This window comes from Castor canadensis, chromosome 13 (genome assembly GCF_047511655.1).
Source record: "Castor canadensis chromosome 13, mCasCan1.hap1v2, whole genome shotgun sequence".
Classification (NCBI taxonomy): Eukaryota; Metazoa; Chordata; class Mammalia; order Rodentia; family Castoridae; genus Castor; species Castor canadensis.
The window spans coordinates 53,164,345-53,186,520 of NC_133398.1; the positions used below are offsets into that span (position 1 = coordinate 53,164,345).

A 22,176-nucleotide genomic window follows, 5' to 3' on the forward strand; every position below is an offset into this window, starting at 1 on the left:
CTTCAAGACATAACACAAACTAAGGATAGAGGGAGGGAACAAGAGATTTTTCTGTATGAGAGATCAGGAAGTAGAAAAGAAGATGGGAAAACAAAGGCACAGAACACACTGGGTTGGCAACTGCCTTCTCTGAATCAGGACAACTAGGTATTCCATAACTGTTCTAGCACTACAACCCAAAAATGAAATTTTAGACACTAAAATAGCCAGAATTCTGAAATTTCAGAAAAATATATAAAAAAGAACAAAAAAGGAGAGTTGGAAAACTGAACTCAGGAACAAATAAGCAAAGCAAAATCAGCCTGAGCAAGACATGTTAGCCTAAAACTCCTATTTATAGGAACAGACAGCAAGGCCTTTTCCTTATTCTGAAATGAAGATGTCTTTTCCTGCTTAGGGATTCCTTACATTATGATAAAATATACCACACAGGAGGAGTGGGGAGTCAATATTTGTTAGACAAGTATGCATGCTGTACATCATTTTATTCTCACTACCAAGTTACTAGATTGACATTCTTTCCCCATTTTAGAGAAGAGACAAAAACTCAGAGAAGTAATTTGCTTAGCTAGCATGCCAGAATCAAGAAGGGGGAATGACCTTTGACCTTTTCTTAAACTGATCACATCCCAGACTCCACTAGGGCCCAATAGGAAGCCCTGTGGTTTGGTCTCATTTTCTGTGGGGAGTAATTTGTGCCAAGGTTTGTAGTTACTCAAGGAAACAGACAATCACTGAATTCTGGATTTTAAATAGTTTGAAACAGGAGGTAGAAGCAATGTTACGAGAAGACTTCTACAAGCAAGATTTTTTTTCTGAAACCCAAAATTATGGTAGCCCAGAGGCTTGTAAGGGAATTTTATTTTGTACAGATATTTTGGGGAACTGATTTGAGGTTCATAAAGAATTTCATATCATCAACTTGGCTAGGGTGACTTTTAAAAAAATCTTTGTTGTTTTTAATGTAATTGCCAGCTAAAAGTTATTGAATGCCAAAAGCTTCCTGATTGCTCAGACGGAAGTATAGGAGTTATTTTTGGAATGGGAAAGGCCACCTGATTACACATTCTTAAACTTGTCTTCATACTTTTTTTTGCCAAAATTTTTAGCTTCTGTTTCTTTAAAAATACAGGATGTCTTGAATTTGCTAATCTATGTAGTTTATCTGTTTGCTGGGTAATTCATTTCAAACTACAAACCTCTGTATGAAATGACTCTGACTTGTTTCTTATTCACCCAGGATGAGGGGTCTTCAAAATCTAGCCATCACCTGCTCTGGTAAATGTAGCTTTACTGGGATGCTGCCATACCAGTTTAAGTATGGTCTATAGCTGCTCTCATGCTATGAAGGTAGAATTGAATAGGAGAGACAGTCTGCATACCAAATATGTTTCCTATTTTGCCCTGTACAAGAAAGGTTTCTTGACCTCTGACCTCAACATAAAAGAATTATCACTTCTGGTTTGTCTCAATGATTTCCTCATAAATGTAAAATGCAAAAGTGAATTTTTTTTTAAAGAACTCTGCCATTTGCTAAGACCACCTTTGTAGGAACAATGACTAATTGTATGTGGGATCTTTGGAGCTCCCCTCCTCCCTTCAGCCTTTGAGGGAACAGATAGTACGGACTAACTTACTTGTGCTATCTGGCTGTCACTGTCTGGTATCCTGTGATACTCTACCTGCCCGAGTCACAGTGATCATTTCTGGGACCTTGGCATTGACTCCCGATCATTCTCTTTGGCTGAAGCATAAGTATCTATTGGGATGCTTCCTATTTCTCTGGCTTGCTGCTCTTACACTTTTCAACCAGGAGAAATGTTTGTCATCTTCATTTCCTTTAGTTCAGTAACGGAAATAAGCCAAACCAAATTGAAGCTGGTTTATTTTTCTATCTTCCCTGCCTCCAGTTTTTATATTACCTGAAAACTTGGGAACTGCATTTTGTAGGCTTATGACTTTTCATATACATTATTCACAATGATGGCTGAAATTGACCCTGGAGGAATTAATTTCCCATCTGATTCTCTCTTCCATTCTGAGAAGTTTCCGTCTGTGGCTACTCTGTGTTACTTAAATTAAAGCTTTCCAAATACCCCTTAATTCATCTCCTATTCAACACTACTTTGAAACATTGTCCAAGGCTTTTTGGAAAGCATAAACATTTAAAACCTATAGATTTCTCTTTCCTACCAGATCAGAAATGGTAGCAAAGAATGTCAGTAGGATGTGAGCATCCTCCTCCAATTCCTGGATTTGGGCCGATAATTCTCCATCACTGTTTTCCTAGATACCTTTCTATTCCAACTTTTTAAACTACTGCCTAGATAGTTTTCACAAGAAGAGCAAAACTTCTTGCTCTGTGATGTCCAGGAAGATGGTGTGAGACAATATCTCCAGATTCAAATGATAATGAGGATGGATACGCATTTGTCAGGACTATCCAATGGATATGAGTTTCCATTGTGTGTTGGGTACTTTACAGACATTATTTTTACTCTCCACTGCTATGGTTTAGGTAAATGTCCCCAATGACCCATGTGTTGAAGGCTTGGTTGACAGCCTGGTTGGTGTACTCTTCAGAAGTGATGGAACCTCTAAGAGGTGGGGGCCCAATGGGTGGATGTTAGGTCACTGGAGGGTGTACTCTCAACGGGGATATTGGGATCCCATTTCCTTCCTTTCATTGCTTCCTGACTGCTGTGAGGAGAATAGCCTCCTCTGCCATGTGCCACCCCAGGTCCAAAGAATGGGGTCATGTGACTATTACTCAAACCTCTAACACTGTGTGTCAAAATAAACCTTTCCTCTTTTTAAGTTGATTATCTCAGGTATTTTGTCACAGTGATGGAAAGCTGACTAACTTGCTATTCTGAAGGGCAGAAAAAACTTAGTGTCTGGTTTTGCTAGTATCATTTCAATTTAACTACTAAGAAAACCAAGGCTCAGAGAGGTTAAAGCAGACTTGTAATATTAAGTGGTAGAAGTTGGATTTGTGACAAAGTTGCTCTGATTCTCCTTTACTGTCTCTACTGCCATGGACTTTCCTCTGTATTAGCTGATGCATGGTCAGGTTGCTCCTTGGGATGATGGCATAGAGAGAATAAGGTGGACACACTCAGACTCAGAAGACAAGGAGAACAGGAATAGGCTTAGGGATTAAAAGACAGAAAGTCTCTGGCATTAGCCCTTTCCCTAAAATTGTGTGTAGGTGGAATATCACCTATGAGCTGCTTCCCACCCCTAAGAAGAAATTTTTTCCTTAAAATATTTAGTTGCAAATTAGTCTTCATGTTCACCTGCATTCCTTTGGCAAACTCCCATAACCTTGAGGAAGGTGTTGTTCAAATGCTTTAAGATATGTATCAGCTGGGCTATAGGTAGAATGTGACTTCTGACTCACTCTCAGCTCAACAGTATTAGTCAATAAGGACTTCCTTGTCAGTTTGGTGCTATCAGCAATATTTAGATCTTTCTTGGAAGGAAAAACAAATCAGTCTTCATCCCAATTTGGTAACTGAATCTATGGTGCCAATTTTGGAGAATCTGGCTCTTCTTTTTTATAAGAAAGTCAGCATGGACCTTACAGGTATTATTTCTACAGGTGGATCGGGTTTAGGAATATTGAACACATATTTGTCCATAGGATATAGGCCTCTTGGTATGAGATGAAGGGAAGAGGTATCGACCAGATTCTTCAGCTAGAGATGTAGGTAAGCATTATTCCCTATCCACATGCAAATTACAGAATGCTTCTGCCTAAATCTCAACTCGAAATGTGATGGAGATTTCGGTGTTTACCCAGAGTAACTGGAAAGCAATGAATAACTTAGCTTCATCTTGCTTATGGTCTTGGTCTTAATACTCTTACACATAGGCCATCAATACTGTAAACATACACAGAGACACACAGATGTTAACAATTGCAATGTTTACTGAGTGCCTAACATGGTACACATTTGTAACTGCTTATGTATTTGCAAAGGTAAAACTACCAATAGAAAAAAGGCTTTCTCCAAAACAGATGTGCAAAAATGAAAATAAATTGGAAGCTAACTGGCTAGAACACTGAATACTAATTTATGTTAGGTTTATTTGACTCCAGTGGCTTCCTTATAAAACAATGGCAAAGGGCTGAAGGCAAGGCTCAAGTGGTAGACCACCTGCCTAGCAAGCACAAGGTTCTGAGTTTGAACCTAAGTACTGGAAAAAAAAGAAAGGCAATTTCATGTATTTAATGAACAAAACATCAGTAAAGAGAAATATTCAGACTGTCTTGAGTTCAAACTCCAGTTCCATTACTCATTAAGTGTGAGGTTTTGAGTAAATTAAACCAGCATCTCGGTGTTTCAATTTCAACCTCTGTAAAATTGGGATAGTTGTGATAAGGGTAAATGAATACCTGAACTTCAGTGTAAGTGTTCTATTAGCTATAATGAGACCATGGTGATTTCTCCACAGCTCCACATGTGGCGGGAGAGAGGACGCCAAAGACATTGACTCTGTCCTTATCCACTCTACAAGAGTGCTTTTCAAGCTGCACAGTTTTGTGCCACAGAATCTTGGAGTTTCCTAAAACTTCTCTAGGTGACAACACATGGGCAAGACGAAAATGTTTAGTTAGGAGTGGGTGTCACTCTGGAACCCTGCTACATACTGGAAATCAGCAAAGCCACGCAGGTCACAGTCTCCCAGCAATTAGAAACCTGCCATCAATTCATTCCTTTGCTCACTCTTTCATCAGTTTTTCATCTTTCATGTCTACTATATTCTTAGAAATCTAGAGAAAATAAGATAAGACACTTTCTTAAACATTTGCCCTTGGAGAAAATTAACACAATCCAAAAGACATAATTGAAAAAACTGAATTAGCTAATTCTAAAAAACAGTGGTAAGTGCTAAAAATAAAGACTGGATACAAATGGATCATGGGGGACAGCTGGTGGCCCTTAGGGGTAGGCTTCCCCTGGGGAAGGGCAGGAATTAGTGAGACACAGTGGTTGGAAGGTCTCAGGAAAATTCATAAAAGGCAAGAAACTGAGTACTGCTAAAGGGCAGAGTTCAGTGCCATGAAGAGGGAGATGGTAAGAAATGAAGCAAGAGGGATAGGCAAAGAGCAGAAGATAAAAGGTGCTGTATATCATGCAAAGGCATTTGGAGCTTTTAATGACAAACAATAGAAGAGTTTTAGGCTTAGGATCAGCACACTCAGGTTTGCTAGAAAAATACTCTGGGGTGGCATGGAGAATGGTTTAGAGCATGGAACGTCAAAGGACAGAGAGTAAACACTCAGACTCTGAGGTCACCTATTGTCCTTGATATATATTCTATTTTTTTTTTTTGCTTCAAATAATTCCTTTTAAAAGGTAAAAACTATTTTGTGAATTGATCCTATACTTGTTTATACAAATCATGCTCAATAAATAACCATGTGCATATGTTAAAAAATATAAAAAAATTTTTTAAATTAACTCTTTATATAACCTGGGTTCAATCCCAGCTTTACCACTTATTAAGTGTAAGACCTTGAACAGATTAACAGGTTTGTGCTCAATTCACTAACTCTTTTAATAATCCTTTAAAAGCCACTCCTAATAGCCCTTTAACACCAGCTATAATTTGCCATCCCCTGCTCTAAAGAAGGTAACTACAGAGTTAAAAGCTGTTGCGATGCTCTAGAACGGACAAAGGCAAACCCAAACCGCAGCAGAGGTGGTAAGATGAGGGAGAAGCAGAGGGATTGAAGAACCACCTGAGAAAGTACAGACTAGATTTAGAGACTAAAAAGGAAAGGAAAAGTACTCTGGTTTGAGAAGCTGGGTGGATGGGAGCAGTCTTTACTAAGGTAGGGATTCTGGAGGAGTTTAATTTTAAATATATTGATTTAAATGATTTATTTGATTGGCCAAAAAGTGTGTTTAAGAAGAGGTAGTTGCTTGTGTAGAATGCTGCCAAGAGGTCAAATTAGGTAAAGGATATTTTGAGAGAGATAATTTTCTTCTTTCTGAGCAAACAAATAACTTTTGTGGGTGGGTGGAGGGAAGGGCTTATTGTATGCTTAGAATGTGAGATGAGCAAGTAGAAGCCAGTTCTACAATAGATTGGTAGAAATATTAAGTAGACCTTTAAAAATTCATAGTTAATGACCTTGTGGGAGTAAATATATAAAAAGTGGCATTTTACATGCAAAATATTTTTGTGATATAAGCTGGTTACTTCAGGACTATAAAATCACAGTAATATTCTGATATTAATATTTCACACTACTCAGATACCGTTAATGTACTTAGCTCATACTGTAAAGCTAGTGCACTTCTCTTCTGATGAACTTTGAAGGGAGGCAACACGGTGAAGCCAGTTTCAGATCCACAATAGCCAAAAGGATTCAGCCACGAAAACAGAGAATATGAGGGCAAATTCTCTTGTGTTTGAAATTAAGTGGTACAAGGCCCTCTGAAAAGAATTTACTAACTTGCCCAATGGCTGTGGGGAGAAGTGCAGATTTGCCTTTTGGTGCTCAGGCTGAACCAGGTGGTCACACTCAGTTATTTTAACCTGTACCCAGTCTAGAACCTTCCCAAAACACTGCAGTAGGTTGGAGTCTAACTTCTACTGTGCCTGCCTCCTTTACACACAGGCACTTGAATTTTCATGGTCAGGTCTCTCAAATTCAAGGCCTCGCAGGAATGAAATACAATCCATGTGTGAGTTTGTAGGTTGGTGGGAGTTTGGGACGGAAGGCAGGAGAGTGCTTGGAAAGTGAACCACAATTCTGAAGTGTCATTTTAGCAGGGAGATATGTCTATACCACCAAGTCTTGTAACAGAACTAAAAGCAAGTGTGGATTTCCACCCTGAGATTCACCTTCTCCCCTACTTTCTTTCTCAGTACAAGTGCTCAATAACAGTCCCAGAAGCTCTGGCTTCAGAATCATCAACCACACTTGTTTAAGAGTTTCTGGGCTAGTAGAGAATGTTTGGGTTTGCATTCTAACTGGTTCTGGGTAATAATTATCATGCACATTGAATTTGGGAACCCCCCCCGCCCTGCTCTAGAAGTTTAAAGAAAAGTATTCTGCCAGTTGGATTTTTCATACAAACTGGGGCTTCAGCTATTTTTACTCTACACTAGCACTTTGGAGTTAACACTGACTGGAGGTCAGTGTTTTTGCTTGATTTATCATCCCACTTTATTTTTATTTATTTATTTATTTATTTATTTTGGTGGTACTGAGGCTTGAACTCAGAACCTAGGGTTTGCCAGGCAGGTGCTCTGCCACTTGAGCCACACCCCCAGCTCCTCATCTCACTTTATTTACATCTCAGTGTCTGGCATTCTATTGCCCAGCAAATCTTTATGGCATTCAAGGGACTATCACAATGGACTTTTTAACCATGCTCCTCTACAGTCCTTATACCACAACAGAACCCATATGAATCTGTAAATGTGGAAATTAGATCATGCACTTTCTTGCCTAATATTTTCCCAAAACTTCCCTGAGGCCTTAGACTATTCAGCTCAAACCCAAAACTCCTTTAGCTGTTTAGGTTCAAACCTCATTCTATCCCACACTCCAGCTAAATGAAATTCTTTTAGGATCCTTCAACACACCAAACTCATTTTCCCTTTAGGGTTTTGCATAGCTTTCATTTGCCCAGAAGGCTCTCCCTAATTGATAGCACATTCTAGACACTGGTCATTGTTCAGATCTGTGCTTATAGGAAATGTCCTTAGAGTACAAGTTTATAGTGGTCACCAAGTCATTATTTATCATACCCCTGTTGTAGTTTTTGGCTCAAACACTTATCAGCATCTGGTATTTTTTCTTGCTTACTTTTCTGTGTTTATGGTCTTGCCCCATTAATTAATTAATTATTATTTAGGATCTGCTTGGTATCAGTTACTATTCTTAGTACTGGAGGGGATAAAGTAGTTAAAAAAGTCTCTACCCTCATGGACAGGCAATCAACAAATAATATGTAATAAAACAGATGATAAAATTCTGTAAATAAAATAGAGAGTGATGGGGGTACTATTTTTGACGGGGTGGTCAGGGAAGTTATCAATGATGTGTGACATTTGAGAAGAACTCTAAAATGCAAGTCAACTGTAAGGAAACTTGAGCTTCTGTTTCATCCATCACAATACTCCCAGAGAGTTGATGTACATGGATAATCACACATACCTCTCTCTTGGAACATTCAATACTGCATTTACCCTTTGGCTTCCAAACTGGATTTTGAGTTTCATCAGTTTCTTTTCTAATCCTCAATATCTAACATGGGGTCTGCCATGAGAGTATTTGTGGAATAAAAGAAGAAAGTGGGAATTATGTGAATAAGACTGTCATAATACACTCAGGAACACCCTGAAACTACTGCCTGAGAAGTTGACATGTGCTTTCAGGAATCATGTGAATTCATTTCAACCAGTAAATTGTGCACATGAGACTCAGTGGTATCTGATTTGTAAGTGATCCCTTCATAAAACTAATTTCTTTCAAATCAGGTCTTGGCATATTTAAAAGCCAAAGAAATGATAGAGTACTCTCAGCCACTTTCTTTCTACCTTGATCTGCTCTTGCTAGTTCAGGCTATTTATAGCATACGTTAATAAATTGTAAAGACCTACAGACCAGTAGGCAGCTGAATCTTGCAGACTCCCAGAAAGGTGGATTTGGGCACTAAGCAGAAAACTGCCTAACTGAATTGTAACACAGGGCATTTCAGCACCTCTCTGTTTGAAAATAGATGAGCATTTCTAAGCTGCTACCAGACACAGTGACGATGACAAGCAACAATACCGAACACAGAAGAGGTCACTAACAGCCCAAAGTGATGCAGTCCCAACTGCAGCTCTGTGCCTCCTGCATGCTCTGAATGACACATTTATTCTCTTTCTCAGACAGAACTTGGAAAATTATATAGAAAACTAAGCTCCAGCCATATTTGTTACTAGCTAGCAGGTAAAATAGAAAAACTATAATGTCAAAGGTTAGAAACCTTGCAATTAATTTACATTGCAAAGCATTTTTAAGGCTAGATCTAGAAAAAATAAAGGTCTTGATGGTGATAAAAGCTATTTGTCCATAGCCCTCAGGGTGCCTTTCCTCTTAATGCTACCATGTCTTGGACCGATGTCCTGGGTAAGTGAAGATCCAAGACTAGACCTCTGCTGTTTTAGCATCCTTAGCACCTGGCTGCTGTGTCACTTTTTCTAGCAAGATTTCACTCAACCTTTTCCATCTTAAATTCACTGAGGTTAGACTCTCAATACCTGTCAAGGTAAAAATTAAAAGGATAAGGTGGTGTTTCCTTAGAATTATTGGTATTTCTGAGATTACAGGGCCAAAAGTTTTTAGTGATCAAAGGAGTACTTCAAAAATACTGCATACTACATTGTCCACTTGGAGAGTCACAACACACATTGGAATGCATAAAAGAGCTAAAAAAAATTGGAAAAACCCCAAATAATTTTCAGTTAGGGGCTAGTTAAATGCATTCAGGATCAGTAATCAGCTGTTAAAAAGGTGATATAGAGCTCTACATAGTATTTATGAACACGTCTCCTAGACATATGCAATAAAGAGTCAAAATTTCTGAACATGACTAAAACTCCATTAAAACCCCCAAATCCTATGTGTGTATATAAGCTTTTATATAATACAATTAAATATATAAGAATTCTGAAAGGATGTATACTACATTATTAAGAGTGGTAACCTTTGGGGAATGGGATTGAAGGATGAGGGAGACTTGCACTTTCTACTTTATAGATTTGGATGTCATCTGAATTATTTTATAGCCCTTTTATAATATGAAAATCAAGTGTTATATTAAAAATAGACATAAAATGCACAGAAAATACATCTGTTGAACTTTAATGGAGCACTTTTCAAACTCATGGGGTCACTGAACCTCTCACATGTGAAACACTCAGAACTTGTGCAGCAAATTTTGAAGTTACTGTGCTCAAGACTCTTACCACCCCCATCAGCATATGGGTTTTGGCCTTCTGTGGCCATCTGTAAATGAGTGAAGGAGGTAGAAGACACCTTGGAGATTGCCTGGCAAATAATCACTACTCCATTATGCCAGGAGCCATTGTTGTTGTTAGAGCCATTGTAGGTTTAAAAGGGATACAGTGCTTGGCACACAGGTACTGCTAAAAATATTATTACTATTTCTCCTACTATTATTGATTTTAACATTATGAATGGCAATGGCCCAAGGAGACCAGTAAGTAATACGTACTGTCATCCCAATAATGACACATCAGAACAGACACACCAGGAGATATTAGGACAATTAATCAAAGATTTGACTGGGAATCAATGCTTTCTGGAACAAATACCCTTGTCCAGTCCAGACAGAGGACAGACTGACCCACTGGGAGCAGCAGGTGCCAGCTGCATTCTCCCTGACCCTGGGGGACCATACACATGGAGACAGTGTCCTGGTGCCCAAGCTTTTCAATGGCTTGTCTCTCAAAGTAATAATGCTTTGGCCTGGAACAGTAGCTTTCTGCCAAAAGTTCAAAGTTATCCAGGGAGTACCTCATTCATCTTTGGGATCCTTTGGTAGTGGGGTAGATAGGCAATGCTGCTCTCCCATTATAAAGATAGGAACATATCATTGAGAGTTACTAAATACTTTTTCTTTACTCCAACACTGTCAGCACTGAGAGAGGGCCTAAAACCCAGGAGGTGATTCCTGAGGCCCTGTGTTCTGGAGCTACCTTTGGAAACTCTATGAAAGATGTGTGAACAGCCAAGTTTGGGCAAGATATGGCCCCTTAGTCCTCTTCCCTCTTCTTATCCCTCCTTTGATCAGGTATCTACAAGGCTCACCTGTCACCAAACTGAACCTCTTCTCCATTCCTGGCCCAGCTGATGGTAGGCCTTGGGTTTCCTGTGGCCTCACAGTGTAGCAGCACACTCAGTGTTCCGCTGGCCAAGGCCACAGTCTGCCCCAGGTGGGTGACCACCTCAGAGGCTGAGAGCTGCTGTGCAGCTGAGATCTTCCGTAAGATGGTGGGCTTGCGGTGTGGCCTGCGAGAGTTGCCCCCAGCTTCCCCAGAGGTGGTCCTCAGGGAGCTGCTGAAACTGGACACATGTTTATGAGGAGGGATGGCCACAGGGGGGAACCTCTGCTCAGAAGGCTTGAGGAGTGTGTCCTGGTGCTCTAGGTGGCTACGGAAGATCTCCTGGGCCAGCTGGGCCACCAGGTACTTGCTGTAGAAGTCCCTTAGCTCCTCGGGCTGCTGGGAGAGGTTCCTGAGGATGTAATCTAGGCGCTTCTGTTCAGTCACCATGGTGAAGGGGAGATGCAGAAGAGCCTGCTCAGTGTTTGGGTCCTCCTCTGAGGACGTGTTCCTTTCCATGGAGTCCTGTACCTCCCATGAGGCCAGGAGCTCTCCAGGCCAGCCACCCTGCTCCAGCAGCCGGGAGACAATGTCATCATAGCGGCTCTCCAGGTCAGCGGCGAGACCCCGCTTCTCAGCCTTGCTGCCATTCAAGAAAATCCCATTCTGGTGTTTGTGGGTCTGTAGGGTCTCTTTTGGGCTGGCCTTCCTCACCGGGAGGGCCTCTTCCCTACTTAGGCTCAGAGGCCGGTACACCAACTTGTGTTTGCCTCCAATGAGCTTAATCACAAACTGCTCCCGTGCGGGTCCTGCAGAACAGGTGTAGATGCCCGCATCTGAGGGCTTGAGGCGATGAATCTTTAGGTAGCCAAAAGGGGCCACAGTAATGTGAGCAGAGCTGATGAGGTGCTGCCCATCCTTCTCCCAGGTAATGAGGGGCTTGCGGAACCTGCGTGTGGGACACCTGAGCACCACTGCTGTCTTGGGAAGCAGGTAAGCGAATCCTCCCACGACGAAATGCAACTTCTTCTGCCTGCGTGTCTGGATGTATATATTCCTTGCAGCTGCGATGTAAGGACTGTGCTTTGTGGATGGCCGGCCAGGCCCTGGGACGAGAGGGAGTCCAGAAAGAAGAAGAAAAAGAGGGTGAGAGCAAGGAAAAATGAGAGTTGAGATGCAGTGACAAGAAAGGACAGAGGAACCAAAGGCATGACAAGGTTCTTTAGAGTTGATTTGGCCAGGGTCTATTTGCCCTGCCTCATGGTTAACCAGAGGAGCAGACTACCAGCTGTGGACCATCAAGCTGCCCCACCATCAAAAACCACAGCACTAATGAGGTGCAATGTGGTAACATGCTTTTCACCCTGCTGGGTCTTTGTGCCCCTAGAAGCTGAGATCTAGGTGCCAAGAGCCCAAGGAAAAGGCAGTTCCTTTCATTAGAAGCACTTAAAAGACAAATCAGACAAATGTCCTCTATTAAATATCTACCTTTAGGGTCCTGCAAGGCACTCAGGGTCCTCATGTACACAGGGAGGGGAGCCCAGAGGTGTTACCACTCTGGGGATTAATATGAAGCAGAACAAATCTGTTTAGAGTACTTTAAAACCCCAGTGAATAACATTAGACCTCATTAGTAATATGCTGCCTTCAGCTACCAGACCTCTGTGTGCCAGCAAGTGAACTTTGCTCTACCGCCTGCAGACTGTTTTTCCAGTGGAGAAGAGAATCCAGCCTGGCCATGTGTGGTTAAGATTCCTTTTCCATCTCCAGCTGGGCTCTCCAGCCTGCAGTCCTCCACAGGGCTCTGCTGCCCCACAGCCTCTCACAGGTCTTGGGTTCAGAGAAGGCCACTGCGTGGTGGCTGTAGCTACTGTTATGTGGGATTCCATCTGCCCATCCCCAGCACACTAACATACTCACGTGCACAGGCTGCCAGCATGCAGGGCCTAACGGAGGAAGAGAAAGGCAGGGGTGGGCACAAGGTGGAATTGACAACTGTGGAGACCCCAGTTTTCAGCACCTTCCGGCAAATGGCACTTCGAGTCTGGGTGCCCTCCCCGCAGCTCGTGGAGCACTGATGGGAAAAGAAAGGACAATTGCATAAAAATTTGGGGACTTGAGGCTAATCATTGTTTTGTATGGACTCTCCAGCTTACTAAAATATGTTTGGAAAAGCAACAGACAGTATAAAAGAAACATTAGTTATGATAACAACAAGGAATACACATATATCTTATAGCCGCATTTCACTCTAAGATATTTTGTTGGTGGTCCTGGGGATTCAATCAGGGCCTTGCACTTACTAGGCAGGTGCTCTACCACTTGAGCCATGCCACTAGGCAAGATGTTTTATTCTAAGGTTTCCTATAGGCATCTTATCTGTTTTTAGTTATATGGCTTTGGCTTTAGAGTTACAGAACTACAGGGTCCTATGTTCAAATCCCAGCTCAGTATTTCAATAGTTGGCAAGTTACTTAAACTCTCTGTTCGTTTCTACTTCTTATGCTTATTTTGCAAGTCTTGGTGCTAAATGAGATAAAATGTTAATGCCATTCACAAATAACAACTAATGCTAATCCCCGTCTCTTCCCTTCACAAATAAATAATATTGTAATGCCTGCCATAAGATAATTGTTATGAATCTAAGTGTTTGAGGTGGGGTGCAAGACAGCTCCTAGCCTCAAGTAGCTGTCATTCAAATGAAGAAGAAAAATCAAAATGCATTGTTAAAAGGAAAGGGTATCCTAGGGAACTATAAATCAAAATGACAATGAGATATCACTTCATGTCCAGTAGACTGGTCATATTAAAAAAGACAGACAATAATAGGTGGCTGGTGAGGATGGAGAAAAATTAGGATGTTTATTCATTGCTGATGGGTATATAAAATGATACTGCTTCTGAGAACAGTTTATTGTATTTCTTAATTTATTTTTATTATTATTGTGCTGGGTGGGGGTATATTGGAGTATTTGCAAAAAATTCTTATAATGCATCAAATATATCATACTTGAATTCACCTCTTCTGCTTCTCTCTTTCATCCCTCTTCCCCGATTCCTGGAACAGTTTCAACAGGTATCATTTTTGCGTTTACTTATATGTATATACATTATTTGTGCCACCTTTCCCCAAACCCTGTGCCACCCACCCCTCCTCTGCCTCTGCTGAGAACAGTTTATAAGTTTAATAGATCCTATTAATAGTTTAGCTAATTTATAATTGCTCCTAGTAATTTTACTCTACACAAAGGAAATGAGAATACATATCCATACAAAGACTTGAATGTGAATGTTGGTGGCAGCCTTATTTATAATAGCCCCAAAGGGGAAACAACCAGTATCTATCAATTGGTGAATGAATAAACAAAGTATGGTGTAGCTATACAACAGACTATTATCCAGCCAGAAAAAGGAACGATGTTCTCATGTGTGCTACAACCTGGATAAACCTTAAAAGCATTAAGCTAAATTGAATTTATAATATGTAAATTAAACTTCAATAAAGCTGTTTGCAGAATTTAATAACTAAGGAAGGTACCAAGAATATAAAACTAGAAGACAAGTGAAATATTATAAGATTAATGCTAATGTTATTGAATGCTTACGGTACAGTAGGGGGTTCCTGACCTAGGTCCCGGAGATGGGTGGAGTGTGGGTAGGTATAGCATGGGAGGTGGGGAAATGCCCAGAACAAAGGCAGAAGAATTCAACATAGACATCCAACTCAGGCTTGGGGCAGAACTAAACCAGTTTTACTGAACGGAGAGGCCAAGATGAGGCTGTTCAGGAGCTTGTGAGGTAGCTTGGGGCCAGATGTTGGAGATCTTTAATGTTCAGACAGCAGGTTTGGATTTGTCCTCAGGGCAATGGGGAAACACTGAAGAGGGGAGTGACATGATGAAAAAGGTGTTGGGGAAGGTGAGTCTGGCAGCAGTGCGTGGAAAGCATGTGAGGCAGGATGCCAGTGGAGGAGCCGCCCTGCTGTCCAGGACTGGGATGATGAAGGCCTGAACTCAAGTCATGGCAGCTTGCCACATTAAGTTGAAAAATGATGGTAAGACACACAAAGCTATCTTATATTTTCAAGTGTTACATGCTAGCACATTGAAATGACATTAATCTGTGTGATGTGCTGTGACAGAAAGAAATCGAAGATGCAAAAGATGGTGATGAGAATCCAACCTATTACTTTTGTTGTCTGATGACTGTGGACTCCAGATTCCACCTGTCACCCTCATTTTATTGTAAATGACAATACTAAATCCAAAGATCAGGTGGGATGCGGGCAGGAAACCTTGGTCGTTTTAGTATTGCCAAACACTAAAAACAGAAAAATAGTCAAGCTGCAATACAGAAGACCAGGGTTGTAACTTTATCATAAGGTCTGGTACCTGAGAGCTTTGTTTTCCATACCTATGAAGTGAGAAGCTAAACCCCAGCAGGGATTTTCAAATTGTGTTCCTTCTGTGACTCTGTTAAGGAAGTGATTTTGGGGCTTCTCAGATGGTGGAAAGACTCAAGCCACTGGAGATCTGAATCTTTTGCCCACACTTCAACCAAAACAGCTCTTGTTTTATCTATTTCAGGTTTTTATCTTTATATTAACATTTCATTTGATAAAAGGCTTCTGAGGCTTTCCTTTTAAAAGAAAACTGACTATAGGCTATTATAAGTTCCTTACAGCTAAAATTGACTGCACTAACTTTAATTTATTTTATATTTTGGGGGGGATAACTTCCATGAAAATATGATTTAAAAATATTTAATAACTAACTTGTTTAGGAGATTGAAGGGTTTCTTTTTTTTTTTAATTATTCATTTATTCACATGTGCATACATTGTTTGGGTCATTTCTCCCCTCTCCTCCCCTCCCCCCTCTCTTCCAGGCAGAACCTGTTCTGTGCTTTTCTCCAGTTCCGTTGAAGAGTAGAAATAAACAATAATAAGAAAGACATAGCATTTTTGCTAGTTGAGATAAGGACAGCAATACAGAGAAATTCCTAGCATTGCTTTCATGTACAAAAGTGTTACAACTGAGGTTGATTCATCTCTAACTGATCTTCACACTGGTTCCTGATCCCTGAAGGGTTTCTTTTAAAGAAGAAAAAAAGGGCCTTTTCAGAGGTTTACTTACAGAATAGAATCTGCAAGTCATTTTAATTTAAATGTCTAAAACTTTGGCTTAATCCTGCCTCTGAGGGAGTCTGTGCAGTAACCATAGATAGCGAGGAAGAAACACCCATAGATCATCCAGGTTCTCTTCTCCAAAGGAGTCTTGTGGGTGTGGAATGCACACCTCCTCTCAGCCAGCGGGCTACAGAACAGCCCTCAGGATGACAGGGCTAACGGGAGGTTTTTTTTTAACCTTTATTCATATGTGCATACTAATTGGGTCATTATTCCCCCCTTCCCCCCCTTCACCCCCTCCCTTCCCCCCACCCTAATGTGAGGTCTTTTTTTTTTTCTTCTCTGCTGTTACTCTTTGTTTGTTTTTGTTTTTTTTTTTAAGTTTTTTTTTATTATTCATATGTGCATACAAGGCTTGGATCATTTCTTCCCCCTGCCCCCACCCCCTCCCTTACCACCCACTCCACCCCCTCCCTCTCCCCCCCACCCCCTCGATACCCAGCAGAAACTATTTTGGCCTTATCTCTAATTTTGTTGAAGAGAGAGTATAAGCAATAATAGGAAGGAACAAGGGGTTTTGCTGGTTGAGATAAGGATAGCTGTACAGGGCATTGACTCACCTAATGTGAGGTCTTGATAAGCACCCCCAGGAGCTCTTTCCCATGGTGCCAGCTTGAGTTTAATCCAAGTTCAGTGATTACTTACTGCCATTCTCAGCTCCTCCACAATGTTTGGGATTTCTAGTCATCAACCTAGATAGCTGAGAACCTAATTAGACTCTTAGGATCAGGACTACTCTTCCTAGTTCTCCAAACAGTCTGTGGGAGACCAAGGCTGTGGCCTCAAGTCTCGTTGGTCAAGGCAAGAGCTTTCTTTATTTCCTATCCTTCTCCTGACAATGAACCCTACTGAAAGAGAATCATCATAATAACAAAGATTAACTCTTCCTAGGCACAAAATATTTGAGATGCATGATTTAATTTAAGCCTACTGCTTATGTGGTGGACACTTGCATATCTCCATCTTTTAGATAAGCAGACTAAGGTCTAGAAAGAATAAATATCCCCAGTTACACAGCCGGTCAGTGTCAGAGGAGTCAGGATCTGAAGCTAGGTTTGCCTGTCTTTGGGTCTGAACTCTTACCTTCACAGGATACTTTTCTAAGGACTAAAACCTGACTCAATTCCTTCATTCTCCTAGTACCTAATCACAAAGGTCTCACTTTCAAATCTGCAGGCAGAAAAGAACATTTTCAGTTCTCTGCATCCCACATCGTCCAAAGCCCACAAACTCCAGGAAGATGGGAGGACAGTTGTAATACATATACATTGCTTTCTTGACATCCCACTCATGACAGACTGATAGACTGAGGAGCGCAAAACCTTTTACAATACTCTACTGGGAGGATGCCTTACCTAGAGCCAGATGGCAAATATATCAGGGCCCTTTCCTGCACTGCTATTTTTTTAGTTTGATTTTTTCATGTATGATGTCACACACTAAATCAATTCCCATGAAAAAATTGTCACTAACATGTCCATGCATACACATATGTACACGTCCTTAAATATATACAATTCATTCTCCATTCTTTTAATCCTTTATCCTGCTAAAATCACATTGTTGCGAAGATATGAAAAAAAAATAATCATTCTCCCTTCTGTTCTGAAACATCTGGGGTAAGATACTGTCAGAGGTAATTTTACTGCCAAATTATAAAACCTACAGAAATGTAGCCTCCCTGTCAATTGCAACACCTTTCGCAGGCACCATCCGATCGACTCTATATAGGCTGATAACATATGAGGCAAGAATTGTAAGAACGCGTGTTGAAAGGGCTGGCATCTTAATTTTTGTAGGCAAATTTCATCTCTAGAAGCAAGTGTCTGTATGTGCAGTTCGACTAGCAGCAGCTCCATCCTGTGAGTTGTGGATTATACAAGACTGGCCATGGAGTCAGGAAGGCTAATTCAAATGTTTCTATGTAAGAAAGGGGAAGGTTTGAATCTGGTCTTGGTTTTGCTCTTGGTTTTTTATTCTTATTTTTTGGGACAGGGTCTTACTATGTAGCTCAGTCTGGCCTCAAACTGGTGATCACCCTGCCTCAGTCTCTTGAGTGCTGTGCTGGTGGGCACACTCAGCTGGAATCTGATTTTAACACCGATTTTTTCACTTCAGACCTAGTGTCCTGTTCTTGGCTCAATGTGCTTGTGATATTTCAGAACTTCTCTATGGAAGGATGCACGGGCCTATGGAGCGGTGGGGGTGAGAGACAACTTGAAGAAGTCATAGTGTTTGAAAATAAAAAGTAAAAATATCCATGCTAGCGTTAGAACAGGAATTACTTAGAAAAACAAGTTATTTGGAAATGTAAGTCAGGGATCCCTAACTTACAAAGGAATGCCTGGAATGGTGAATGCTGAGCAATCACTTCCCAAATGTAGGGCAGCAGGGGAAATCAAGTATTCTTGCTGGGAAGTTGTTGAAGTTTTAGAGCCAGGAAACTAATAGTAAAGAGGCAGGATTTCCTTGGCCTTCTTTTCCTAATAAATCACATCCTTTATTGTCCAGTAACTTGGAAGAGAAGAACTAAAGAGGCTTTGCCCTTCCTGAGCAGGGACTAGAAACATCTGGGAGTGGGAGGTTCAGAGAGGTCAGTAGGAGGAGGAGGAGGAGATAGAGGGAGAAGAACCCAGTGCTCTGGGTTTCTTCCAGGAAAGCCCATTTATAGTTCCAAGATTTGGACTGTTAGGTTAAGGGCTGTCTGCACAGCACAGGTTCTCGAAGCCTAGTTAAAACTAGTTATACACTATGGCATAAACGGTTACAAAAACACTGTTCCATAATGCTAGGGGAATTGTTTTGTTCTCTCTTGTCTTTTCTATGGATTTTTGAGGGGACTTCTCTTCCCACTCATGTTTCTTATCTCCCCTCCTGGGGAGCATACATACCTCTGTCCAGTTTGAGAGAAGCCACTCGCTGGGACAGTCATCTTTTTTGCAGTCTTGCTGGGAGGCCGGTTTGGAGGCTGAGCAGAAGGTCTCAGGAAGTTCTAGGAAGCTGCCATCAGCCATGCGTTGCTTGCAAAGAACCTCACGTTTCTGGGTACCTCCCCCACAGGACCTGGAACACTAGGGGAGGAAGGAGAGGCAGTAGAGTCAATGTAGGAAAGGAGAGGCAGTAGAGTCAATCCTCACCTTGGCTCAGTAGAGAGTGTGTTTAAAAACATTTTTTTTTAAGGGAGAAAAAGAAAAGAAAAAGACAAACCAGGGGTCAGGCCAGAGGATTCTTTTTGAAATGAACTTTGTAGCAAAATCTACATACTCTGTGCTCTTAATCCCAGGTGTTTAACTTGAGCATCCCGGAATTTCAGGGGCCTCAGAATCTTAGAAATTTGCTCCTGAACTGTGATCTGTAGCTGTCCAGCACAGCTGGTTTAAAAGGTTAGTATAATAAAGTGTTTAACATATTTATGATCCAGTGAAAATAATCTGTGCTGCTTGCAGAGTGAACCAGAGCGAGCTCCTGCCATCAGAATCAATTTGGAGAAATGAATTTGCAGAGAGGACAGTCCTTTCCCTCCAAATGTGAGCTCTCACTCTACCACTCTGGGAGGCATTAAATTTAGGACCTGGTTTTCTGAAGAACTTCTTTGGAATATTTTTCTTGCTGGGTTGGTGATTTCTTAGGGTAGTTGGAGCCAGTGGGGCTGAAATTAGGGATGCAAGAAAAATAGCCTCCTGTCAGTGGTTTTCAGAGGGACCCCAGTAAAACACATTGTTTACATGTAACTTAATAGTTATAATGCAGCCACATGAGCGGGGAGCAAGGCCTTGAGGCACAGACTGTTGGTCGGTTCTGTTTGCTCTTTCTCTTTCAAGAGTCCCCAGTTTTTAGCTTGGCACATGACTTTTCAGCATAGACTGTGTTTGGTGAACTCTCTTGAAGGTAGACACAACCATTTGACTCAATGCTTGCTGATGGGATATTAAAAAAAGAGTCAGGGGCAATTTCAGGGAACTCCTGCAAAGAGGGTGACATCTATCCTCTTTCCTCTCTTCTTGCTGGCTAGAACATATACAAGATGCCTGAAACTGCAGCTTCCATCTTGGACTAGTAAGGACCAGCCTGACTTTCTGTTTGTGAAGCCCTGGTATGCTTGTGTTTATGTGAGACAAATACCTTTCTATCTTCTTGAAGCTATTGTTATTTTGGGTTTTCTATCACTTTTTTTTTTTTTTTAAATCAGATATAACCCCAGCTAACATGTCAACTCACAAGTAGTTGGTGTTGGGGCTAGCTTATTGTGAAATTTTCAGGGAGCTGTGTGTTTTTTTTTGTTTGTTTGTTTTGTTTTTTTCAGGAATAGTCTAGTCTTTTGCGTGCTATCCTTGAGCTTGAGAAATTAAGCCTGGGTTTGAAAGCCTGAGTGTTTGCACTGAAAGAGTGGATCCTACAGCCCATATGTCATCTCTTGCTCATGGTCTTGATAGTGGGTCCATGTTCATAACACTTGGGGGGGGCTGATGCCCAGGCCCCACTTCAGACCATCAGATCAAACATTCTGGAAGTTTTTAAAAGGACTTCCTAGGTCACTGTCCCCCAGATAATTCTATTGTGTAGATAGAGCCACGGACCATCTCTGCAAATCAATGCCCTCCACTATTCCCGGTGGGAATCAAATAAACATAGAAAGGAAAGGACCCAGAGAGTCCTCTTTTTGGAGCAGTGGTGGTTTGGACCCCACCTAAGCAAATACCATGTTTTTTGCAGCTGTGAATGGCTTGAGGTCACACAGCTACGGGATAATGACATTAGAAAAGCCACCAATTTTCTTTAGTTAGGTTTTCAATTCCAGAGCCTTTCAAATGATCCTGACCAATTGTGATCAACCTTTTACTTCAAATTTATAATTAAAAAAATTCAAAATGAAAATAACATTATTGAGTCCCCTAGGAAAAAATATATTTTTGACAGTTCTAGGGTTGGATTCAGGGACTTGTGCTGGCTAGGCTAGCAGTCTACCACTTGAGCCATATCCCAGTCCTTTTGCTTTTAGTTTTTTCTTCAAATAGGATTTTGTGCTTTGGCTCAGGTCAGCCTTAGACCATGATCCTCCTATCTCTGCCTCTCAAGTAGCTGATCCCTCTCTGCATGCAGAACCAACGGGAGGTTCTCTGACACTGCTTCATGTCAAGACCCACAGGCCCGTTGAGAGCCTACCCTCACCCCTCACCCCACTGGAGGGGGGGTGCTTTGTGATGCAAGTCTTAGCCCCCACCCTGTGACTATCCCTGACTGATGGAGGTAACTAAGGATCCAGGTTGGGGGCCCAACATTGTAAAACAGGTTATTCTGATGACCCTGGAAACTTGTTCTCCTAAACCCTTTCATTGCTGAGTTGAAAATTTGCATTTGAACATAGCTCCTAGGCAACACACTGAAGCTAGAGCACATATGGTGGTCTGCAGAACTCTTGCTACTTGCCATAAATTCAAAATTCCCTTGAAGGGCTTTCTTAGTGTCTTTTGGCCTTGGTTAAGGAAAAAAAAAAATCTATGGTCTCAGACCTTTGGTTTTTTTCAGTGATTCCTTGGAATTTTCACTTGTTAGAGAAGCAATTTTTAATTTTAGCTCTTAGTTAGAAGCAATTCAATAAAATATTAAAGGATTTCACTTAAATTCATTTTATACCCACACTGTCCAGAAGAGTGCCTTCTGTGGGTGTAAGTCCTCAAATATTTGTGGCACTGAACTGAAGTTGGTACTTCAGAGAAATTTAAATCAGTGGCTAAGGATTCTATTTACTTAGAATAACCCTTCTGGTGACTATGGATAACAAAGGCTTCAAATTTAGTTTTATAGTTTTTTGCATGATTTCTTAGGTTCAGCCTTCTCCTATTTCTGTAAATTCTCCTTTCTAATCAACCAGTTATATATAATCAGATTAGTTATAACCTTTTAGCATTCAGTCTTTCTTCAGAATTCTTTTATAACTAGACAACTAACCACGTAAATTTCTAACTCCTAAGAACTTGCCAAACAGAGGGACTGTGTTCTCCACAATACTTTCCATTCTGTGAATTAAGTAAATTTTTTCCATGGACCTAATGTAATTTTTAGAAGCCACAATTGTCTAAGAAAAACAAGTCTATGGTGACAAATCAAGAATTTTAATCTTAGGCT

General features: G+C 41.0%; 1 protein-coding gene across 6 annotated transcripts in view; it reads right to left on the reverse strand.

Annotated features, from left to right (window-relative positions):
- Adamtsl1 (ADAMTS like 1) overlaps positions 1 to 22,176 on the reverse strand; it is a 946,298-nt gene that overhangs the window by 90,534 nt on the left and 833,588 nt on the right. For all 6 annotated transcript variants that reach the window (XM_074051743.1, XM_074051742.1, XM_074051741.1 and 3 more), the window contains 3 exons: positions 18,942 to 19,121; positions 12,784 to 12,937; positions 10,850 to 11,969 (listed from right to left, as the gene is read on the reverse strand). In XM_074051743.1, the coding sequence (XP_073907844.1) occupies positions 10,850 to 11,969; positions 12,784 to 12,937; positions 18,942 to 19,121 (1,454 nt within the window). The remainder of the gene's footprint in view (positions 1 to 10,849; positions 11,970 to 12,783; positions 12,938 to 18,941; positions 19,122 to 22,176) is intronic.